We start from the raw sequence: 10,308 nt of genomic DNA on the forward strand, positions 1-10,308 counted from the left end.
GCGAGGTCGTCACCAGACTCAAATCCTACTTCGACAAGTGGTACCTGAAGATGAACACTTCAAAAACCGTGGCCACTGCATTTCACCTATGCAGTGCTTGACACACCCGCAAACTGAATGTCCTAGTTGGGGACCAGCCACTCCCATATGACCCGCATCCAAAATATTTAGGGGTGACGTTGGATCGCAGCCTTACCTATCGGGTGCATCTCGAAGGGGTTGCCCGGAAGATAGAGAAGCGGTGCAGTCTTCTGAGGAAGCTGGCGGGATCGACTTGGGGCGCTAACCAAGCGCTACTGAGAACGTCCGCCTTGGCACTATGCTATTCCACCGCGGAGTATTGCGCTCCAGTGTGGGGTAGAAGCAGAAACGTTGAGAAGGTGGATGTAAAACTTTGCAAGTCGATGCACATAGTGTCAGGAACGCTAGCAACAACTCCTAGAGAATGGGGCCCGATAATGGCAGCGATCCAGCCCCTCGATGTCCGGAGGGAGACGATTACGGGAAACTGGCTGAGTAATATCAAAGAGGTTAATCCTAAAATTCCTTTTAAAGCATCAGAGATATCCCGACATAATAGGTACCGTTTTTAGACGAGTTGTCACATATTAATGTGAACTGATTATTATAATTTTTTTGTTTCGTTTCTTGTCTCTCCAACTGAGTCTAATTTTTTATTAGTTGCCCCTTCCAGGGTTGCCAGTTTGGCATTTTAAATGCCAGATTCCAAAAATCTGGCATTTTTGAAAACCGTTTGGCATTAGAAAAATCATTTGGCATTTGGCATTTTCATTTGGCATTTTCTTTTCTTGTATATTATACTTCAAATGACACCTTTTCTTAATTATTTCTAAACGCGTAAACACAAATCTCTTCACATCGGAAAACTTTGCTATTAAAACTCGCACCCTGAACTAGCCCTGCCTCCCTCAGATATTCACTCAAATTCAGCCCTCGACAAGTATCCTCGTAAGTTTTCTGGGAATCTCCTGCAAAATTCATGTATATTTGCGTCATGGTCGCCTGTTAACTTTCACTCCACTTAGTAGTCAGTAGGTAAAAAATTACCCCAATAGGAAATTTAGTATAATTAAAAAAAAAAAAATAAAAAATAAAAAAAGACAAGAAAACACGCAAGCCACCAGGATATGATAGTAAATTGTCTATCAAAAGTGAGTAGTTTTCTTAGTGGGGGTGGGAGTCAACAGACTTTGGCATTTTTTTGAGTGTTTTGGCATTTTTTGAGTCTTTTCCTGGCATTTTGTTGAAAAATAATCTGGCAACCCTGGCCCCTTCCTTTCTAAAAGACAAAATGGCGTCGAGACTCAGTGTTGCCCTTCGATCAACCCAGCGATTTTATTCTGCACAGGCCGGTTCTTCTGGCCATGGACGTGAGTGTCGTAACTATGTACTTTGAGGCAATCAGAGCATTTTAATTTTCACAAAGCTTTTGTAATACTGATGACCAAACGATGCCAGTGTTATTTGTTTAGCACACTTTGACTTTACACTAGGGAGTTTAATAGAAATTCTAAATGTACCTCACACACTTGAAACCAATGTCATATGAAAGAGCTGGCAACACAGATTACAAAACAGTTTGAATTTTGTTTCTATCTTGATTAGAAATGTAGTTACGGCAGTTCAAAGTCTGAAATTTCAGACCGTTTTTACCCCAAAATTACCATTGCAAAGTTGTGACCGAAATCGCGTGATGTTAATAAAAAATGGTTAAAACAGTCAATATGGAGTTCTTATCATATATTGTATACCAAAATGTTCGTCTTATCGAGGACAATGCATTTACATTAATAAAGAGGAAGATAAACAGTTCAAATTAACACATTATTACATAATATGACGCAAATGTTACATAATCAAAAACTCGGCTAGACGTAAGAAACAATTTGCTCTATCACTTTTGGATTTATCCCCAATATCTCACTGAAACAATTGCAAATAATTACCCTCTTTTAAGTAATACATAGATAATAAAAAAGGGTTTGAGAGTACTTAAATGAAAAGATATAAACATGTTGTGTAATGACATAATGAATGTATTTTTACCTCTATGGCGATTTAATTGCATATATATAAAAGGGTAGATTGAAAAAGTTCAAATAAATTGAAACAGATTCCCTATTATAATTAGAAGGAAAGTTCTGGATTTTAATACTTTAAAAAATTATGCTGAACCACTTTGGGTTTATTGCTATTACATCATTTGAACTGACAATTAATATAATTTTATCCCCCCCCCCCCCCCCCCCTCTTTCTCTCTCAATGTATGGGGGTGTCAAAACTAATAGAACTTCTTACCATAATAATTATTAAGACTAAGGCCTTTAGAATATGGATACAAATGATAACAAACATATCTAAACATATGGGAAAGAAACTTGATGACTTGATGGCAAAGTAAAATAAAATTAAATTAAAGCAATTGGAATTTTTAAAATATCGATATTATTAATATCGGATTTCACAAAGAGAAGAAATATACGAACTTTTAAAACAAAAACTATAAAATGCCTATAAATAAAGTTGGAAAGTATGTATTTCAAAATAAAAACATAGTAAATAATAGTACTGAAAATATTATGGACTAAATTTAACATAATACATAACTAAATTTAAAATATCGATATGAATATATGATGAGAAGATAATGTAAACAAGGCATTTCGGCGCAGAGTTAAAAGGTGTCTGCGCATCGATATAGAGCCCTGAAATTTGGCATGAATAAAGTTTAGATGTTATTCTAAAAACAAGCGTTTAAATTTTAAAAACACACGCGGTAAATAAAAAAATAAATGCATTTGAAAATTGCCAAATTTTAACTTCATATAACTTCTGGAATTATTAATGGATTTTCCCTTAATTGGCACCATTTAAAAGGAAATTGAAAGACGAAAATAATGATACCAAAATATCTGCGATATTCCTCTTATAACGAAGTTATGCATCTTTAATTGAACCCCCCAAAACGCGAACAGCAATTTCCAGTCACAACTTTCCTATGGGCGAGTTGGGTCAAAATTTGACTGCCACTGCTGCTGCTCACTAAACTGCCTATTTACACTTTACTTTTTACTTTTATTTATTATTTTTTTTTCGAAGTGACCATTTCTCCGAATGCTCTGAAAAATAAACTTGATCTCTATTTTTCCGAACGGTTTCTTAATTTTTTTATTTATTTATTTATTTTTTTGGGGGGGGGGGGGGGGGGGGGGGCTTCCGAAAGCTCCTACGTCCCCAGTATTCTTGTTTGGTTTTTTTTCTTGGCTGGTAGTGGGAAGGGGGAAACTTTTTTTTTAAAAAATAGTCTCCCCCCCCCCTCCCCAACCCCCCACTAGAACATAATTATAAAAATAGTTTCCCCCTCCCAAACCCCCTAACTACTAGAACAAGAATACTGGGGATGTAGGAGCTTTCGAAAGGCCTCCCATTTTTTTGGTTATTTGCGAGAGTGTCTGTGACGTGTAGGCGTAGGTATGCATTTTTAATTTTTTTTTTTTTTTTTTTGGAGGGGGGGGTCTTTTGCCAGTGCTTGAGCGCTCTGTCTTTTATTTTTTTACCTAATTTATTTCCAACTATATGATGACTAATTGAATAAATAAACACATGACAATGACAAAAGATCCACAGTGAACCTCTGTTCCCGTCTTGAGACTTTGACTTTGGCTTTGTTATTTAGGTTTACTTCTGTTCTCTCTTTGATGGTAGTGGTAGTGCAGCGCGAAGTTCAAAAGTGAACGAGCCATTGAGTATTCGTGATAGCATAATCCGTCTTTATCAACAATATGCCTAAATAAAAACGCTATCTTGACGATTCATGAAAAGTCCCTGTCCACTCTGGCTGAGCATTACCTTTTGCATCGACCTTGCATCCGTAACCCATCAGCTACTGGAGGCTAGTGTCACTACTCTATTAGACACTAAAGAGGGCAAGGCTTTGCAGATTGGTTTTGTGATGTCATCTGTGGCCATTAAATAGGAGGCGAGGGGCTGAGCATAGTCTTGACAAGAGGTAGATAATAGCAGTTGTTAAGAGAGACTACGTGATATCCTTTGTTTTGGGATTGACAACTATGCATTATGAACAGGGGTTTGGGGAGAGCATATTCATTCTGCTCATCATTCGACTAATGGTTTCTTGATTACATATTACTTGGCAACAAAAAGGGTGTAAAGTTAACAATCTGATACAGCTTATTCTGACTTGCATCAAGTATGCTCATTCATTGACAAATCTATCACAAGAACTGTTCATATTTTCTTTTAGACTTGATGTACTAAGATGTCTAAAGAAACATGTGCTTAACACTTGGTTTAAATTATACTATGTGAATCGATGTAAAAAAAGTTGCAATCATGACAGGAATATAAACATCGGCATTCGAACTCAACTTTTTCAGATCAATGTTTGAATTGAACGAATATCCCAAATGATTTTTAAATCTACACATCTAAACGAATAGACAATAACATCATTACATGATACTAATACTGTGCATTATCAATCATAGTTTATGAACTATGTTTCCATTGAATTGACAATTCCTATTAAAGTCTTGACAATTGATTGCTACTAGAATATCTTTAATAAAATTTTAAAAGAAGGTAAAGTAAAATTTCGTTATAAAGTAATCTATTTTAAAATGGTATGTAATAAATAATTGATAAATTTTTCTGTCAATTTGCTTTCTGAGTAATAAAACTACATCACGTATACTCATCTGATATACTCCGTGCTTTAACTCATAATGCGATGTGTCTCAAACGTATAATGACCAGTCTGAAATGTCCAGGAGTTAGTTTTTTTATATTCTATTTATTTTTAAAATATTGATAATTAAATAGAATTGGTGCAAATCAAAATAACAATTACAGTTATAGTAACTTTATTTGATAAGAAGGACAGAATTATTGATCAAAAGTAATGAAAGTAAGTTTAAGTAACTGCGGTCTAAAGGAAAAGCTTTGTTAACAACACAACGCGGTGTCCAAACAATTTTTTTTGTTTAAAGTTAAAGTGTTAGGCAACAATTCTTCTACAGTCTGAAGCAGGGGTTATGAGAGTCATGAGTCATTTTGACATGAGTGAAACAGAATTTCTTCTGAACTCTCTTCTGTTCCTTTATCAGTTCTGCCCACTGCTGCAATGTGTTTCACCGGGCACGCTCATTGGACGTCAAGTCCAAATAGCCACGGGAGACTATTCAGACTCGAGTCTGAATTTCCACTTCGAAAATAAAAAGTAGTCCTTCAGAGCCATTAGTATTAGGCCCATTGAGCCGGAGTTTATCCTGCTTTCTTTAGTGTGAAACAGACAATGGCCTTTGGGTGGGACCAGATCTAACAGACCCAGCTACCTAGTCAATGCTGGGTGGACTGGGGGTCAGAAAAAAAATTTCGCTGCACCCGAGATCGATCTCTGTCACTGTGCATGTTAAGTGAGTGCTGTACCGAGCTATTGAGACCCCCTTGCGATTTTGGTGAACGTCGCATCACGCTATGACTTATTGTTCGAAAAATTATAGTATCAGACCCATATTTTTGCTCAATTATTCAATTATGTTGGACAATATCTTATTTATTGAAGGTCATGACAGAACATATTGAAAGAAATTAATTATTTTATCAAACTGCACACGGAACCCTTTTCAAGGGCAGATAACTAAAAAAATTGAAAATTTTAATTTTCTTTCAAATAATTGTAATGTGTGCTAAAAGTTGTTTATGATTACCAAATTTGAGAGATTTAACTTGATTTATAAAAAAAGTTATAGCCTCTCAAAAATGGATCCCGCGAGCAAATTTGATTTTGACAAATTTTGATTAAAAATTTCAAAAATTTATTTTAAAATTCAAATATCCATATTCTGAACTGAGAATTTGGTTTTCTTCATGTCTCATAAGTATCTTCAATTGAGCCAAGTTTGAGGAAAATCAAAAGGGATATGCCTATTTGAATTTGCCTTTTATTTAAGTGACAGATTTTGTGACATGAAACTAGGTACTTTGATAAAAATTTCAAAGTCACTTCGATCTGACCCCCCAATCAGATGGATGGGGCTTGTAACATTTAATTTGATACTTAATTTGTTTCTCTGTGATGTACTGTTCCAGAAGTAACTGTTTTTATTTTTAAAATTTTAGTTGATTTTACAATTGCAGAGAGAATCTGTGATTTCTGCTGCCTTTAAACCTGCATCTCATGGTGATTAGACCGCTTTTTGTATTCAATGAATTTGTGTAAATTTTTTAAAAGTTCAGAACAAGTTTTTTGTATCTGAATTTTAGTTATCTTCTCTCTATAGCTCCCATCTTGACAGTTGATGGGTGGGACAAAAAAATGTTAGAACATTACATTGTGTCATTGTGACACAAATTCATAAAGGTATTTTTGCCATGATTTTTAGAGTTGTTTCAATTCACTGTTTTGATTGAATGCTGAAGCGATTAATATGCTCTTAAAATGCAACTTGATTTCAATCCTTGTAAATGTCAATGGTTGGATTTTGGGTACCGAAATGACATGATCGGAAATATGCGTCACTGCAGGTTTTATAGATCAAATCAGAACACTTTTTCATCTCACATCAATTTACTGTGAATAACACAAATGTCCAAAATATTTTATTGTTTAATACTTTCGAGCAAAGTAAGCCTATTCTGTTGTGTAGCTTTTGTGACAAAAAATATCATTTATACAATTATACACCTTTTTACTAAAAATTGACTGATTATGATTAGAGCAAAAAGAATAAGTTTGTTCAAACAGACATGATGTTTTTAACATAACCAGAGATGTCACATTTTATATGCCATTTATCTATTTATATTGATTCTCTGTCTCCCTCCATGTGCAAAATAAAGACTACCTGACTTGTACATGGAACTATGAAGTTACTATGCAATTTAATATTACCCAGATAACTGCCCTGTATTCTGGGAAGACACTTATTAAATAATTTGGCCAGAAAACTCATCTTTCAAATTTCGATCGATATATAAATGACCCAAATGGGATGGGATCATTTTGAGTTTTTGCCTCGATGAGGGTCATTTAAATCGATCGATATTTGGAGGGCAACTTTTGAAATACGAGTTTTTCTGGAGTATGGAGTTGATGGGTTAATCTTGATTGTGTTTGACTATAGGGGTTGGTATACACAATGAGAATGAGAGAGTTTTTAGACTCCGTTATTAAAAATAGTTTTGTGTTCTTTGGCTGTGTTGGCCTACATGTTATATGATATGATTTATACAAGCAAGTTTTATTCTATTTCAGATGGCAATGCTTGGAGAAATGCATTTTTTGTTTTTGGAGCTCCTGCACTAGCTTTGGTTTACTATAATGCTTACTATCTGATGCCCCAGCACCCTGAGAGAGATGAATTTGTTGCTTACTCACATCTAAGATTGAGATCAAAAGTAAGGACCTTCAGAAAAATATGGGTTTGATGCTGAGAGTAATTAAGTATTATCACTGTTATGACGAGGATTTAATATTATTATTATTATTATTATTATTATTATTATTATTATTATTATTATTATTATTATTATTATTATTATTATTATTAAAAAATCAATCACAACAGTCATACACATATCTTGTTCAAATTTTACATAGAGCCACGATAAGCAGAATGGAAAAGATTGGTTTTTAGATGTTGTTTGAAGACTGGCAGACTTTCACATTGTCAATTCCATACGATTTGAGCCAAAAATGCAAAACCACACTCAGCAAACTTTGTTCTTGGGACGTTTTTTTTCTCCATAAGGGAACAGCTGGCAGATCGCAGAGATAAGGTTGGTTTATATTCCCTCACACAGCATCCAGGGTATTCAGATGATGGATGGTGAAGGCATTTGTAAGCAAAACTTCGTATATTATTCTTTTCTCTATTGGAAGCCAATCTTGTGACTTAAGGACTGATGTAATATGGTCTCAGGGCTTTGTCCTTGTGACTATGCGAGCAATTTTGTTTTGCATCAACAGCAGCATTTTTTGGTAGGCCGTACAGCAAAGACTTACGCTAATCGAAACGGCTGGTAACAAGGGTATGAAAAAGTGTTTTACATGTTTCATCATCAAAAAGATTTCGTATTCTGTATATATCATTTGGAGAGCAATATGGACTGTCTGACAGCACTTTGTTATGTGTGCGTGCATGTCTAGGTGAGTGTCAAAGTAGAAACCAAGGTTTCAAACGACATTGACATTTTTTATTTTTTATTCACCGAAGGACAGTTGGTCAATGAGTTTGTTCTTTCCTGCCATGTTGAATACAATCAGCTCGGTTTTCTCATTGTTGAATTTGAGCTTGTTGTTTGTCATCCATATTTTAACTTTATCTAGACATGCTGCGAGTCAATCTTTTGTTTCTTCAGCGTTTTTGGATGAGATGGGATGGTATAACTGGGTATCGTCAACGTAGAGATGAGAAGGTTGCAATGATGGTGCTTAAAGGCTTTGTGAATATCGTGAAAATAAAAGGACCAAGCATTGAACCCTATGGAAGGTCAAATTGTAGCTTTGTTAGGGGTGGAAAGGAGTCGATTATGAGAATGCACTGTGACCTGTCTCTTAGATAGCATGAGAACCGTTCTGTTATGTCCACCTCGCGTTCATTACTATACACTTTAGCTATAATGTAATAATCAAAACTTGTGGGAACAAAACTGGCATTTAAAAAAAATCTTGCATCATTTCCCAAATTCTGTGAGCTTTATTAAACACCGGCATTGTCTGGTAGACCGCTTGCACATTGTTAATACACTAACAATCAGGGCATATGGGTGTGGAGATTGTGTGTATGTGTGTCTTTATCTGAAGTGGTGGTATGACGACGTGTGAAGAAGAATGGGGGTGAAGAGATTATACTTTAGGAGAAGATGACCACGAGGGTGGAGGGAGATAACCCATTAATCTTAAGCCAGTGAAGAACGGGTTAAGGGTCAGTCCTACAACTACGGTTTCATTGGGCAATTGGGGGGGGGGGAGTCCATTTATATTTATCAACTTACAAGATTACATCCCTTGTATGATAATAATTGTCAACTGGGATTAAACGACACCTTGGTTATAAAAAACGTTAACTTCCAGTTCCAGTCCCATTTTGTGATAAAATTGCTCATACTGGCAGATTTCAGTTTCATGATGATTGATAGTTTGTTTTGTTTGTTTTTTTTTTTTTCGTTTTACAGCCTTTCCCATGGGGTGATGGCTCAAAGTCCCTGTTTCACAACAGTTATTACAATGCCACGCCAGAAGGCTATGAAGAAGGAAGCGAGTCTCTTCATGGAGGTCACCATTAAATTATTCGTTAATTATGTCTTGTACAGTTTAGATGTTGGCTGTTAGAATGTATTGGGGGATGAAACAAGCTAATTAGTTTTCTTTCTTTTTTTATTTTTCTTTATGTCAAGGCCTAATGGGCTTTCGAATGTAAAACAATACTTAGACTGTCTAAAACTTATTTCTATATTTTGATTTCCATAGCAGCTGGTTGGTGTATTTTTCTCTGATCTTTTTTTTTTTTCTTTTTTGGTTATCTTTTAGAGAATGTGAGTTATGCGTATTTAAACATTGTGTGGCAATTATTTTATTGAATAATAAACTAAAGATTGATTTTAACAGCTGATTGTAGTTTATTTTCTTGTTGAATATACAATGTATTCCTCTCCCACCCACTCGCTCCTATTTTTTTGCCCTATAGTTACAAAATAAGATCTGACGATCTGTACAGTTTTGTGGTCATTGTATGACACTCGCCTTTAGATATGTAGGTCTGTGGTTCGGGTCCTGCTCTGAGTAGCACAAATTCAAGACCTTGGAAAAGGCTCTTTACTCACATTCTCTCACAGCACAGTAAAATGGGTAGGTACATGTAAAGACTGCCATTGTTTTGGAACGTACATTTCTTTATAATTCTTTATAAGTTACGGACTTGGGAGAACAAGAGTCTTTTCTCCCTATACTTTTTTTTTTTTACTCCATGTTCCTTTCTTATCTAAACTGTGATCATGTGAATACGACTTCTTGGTTTTGCTGTAGCCTAACGTGGGATCCTTCGCTGAAAGGGAAACATTTTGATGAGGAACATATTTCTTATTTATTGGGAGAAGGCATTTCTGCACTAATTTGGTAGTGTTCCTCTTGATGACCCTTGGTCTATATGCTATCTAGTTGGGATTTATAGATTATCTGAAATTGATCACCGGGTTTGATTGCTTTTGGGATCTACCACTTTTTCTTGTTTGAATTAGGTATTCCTTTAAGCTCCGTTCCTTTAA

General features: G+C 35.3%; 1 protein-coding gene across 1 annotated transcript; it reads left to right on the forward strand.

Moving 5' to 3' along the window:
* Window positions 1–1,293: 1,293 nt before the first annotated feature.
* LOC144968520 (cytochrome c oxidase subunit 6A, mitochondrial-like) lies at window positions 1,294–9,649 on the forward strand. Its single transcript, XM_078906972.1, has 3 exons — window positions 1,294–1,391; window positions 7,298–7,440; window positions 9,220–9,649. Exons 1-3 carry the CDS (start codon window positions 1,313–1,315, stop codon window positions 9,328–9,330), a joined length of 333 nt encoding a protein of 110 aa, XP_078763098.1. The 5' UTR covers window positions 1,294–1,312; the 3' UTR covers window positions 9,331–9,649.
* Window positions 9,650–10,308: the final 659 nt, after the last annotated feature.

The sequence above is a fragment of the Berghia stephanieae genome, chromosome 3 (assembly GCF_034508935.2).
Source record: "Berghia stephanieae isolate SIO BIC M18660-M18661 chromosome 3, UCSD_Bste_1.3, whole genome shotgun sequence".
Classification (NCBI taxonomy): Eukaryota; Metazoa; Mollusca; class Gastropoda; order Nudibranchia; family Aeolidiidae; genus Berghia; species Berghia stephanieae.

What these genes read in the sequence shown, in the direction of transcription:
- LOC144968520 (XM_078906972.1), top strand. Translation starts at nt 1,313, where the DNA reads ATGGCGTCGAGACTCAGTGTTGCCCTTCGATCAACCCAGCGATTTTAT. An exon ending in CGGTTCTTCTGGCCATGGAC is followed by an intron (nt 1,392 to 7,297) that starts GTGAGTGTCGTA and finishes ATTCTATTTCAG; the next exon opens with ATGGCAATGCTTGGAGAAAT. An exon ending in ATCTAAGATTGAGATCAAAA is followed by an intron (nt 7,441 to 9,219) that starts GTAAGGACCTTC and finishes TTCGTTTTACAG; the next exon opens with CCTTTCCCATGGGGTGATGG.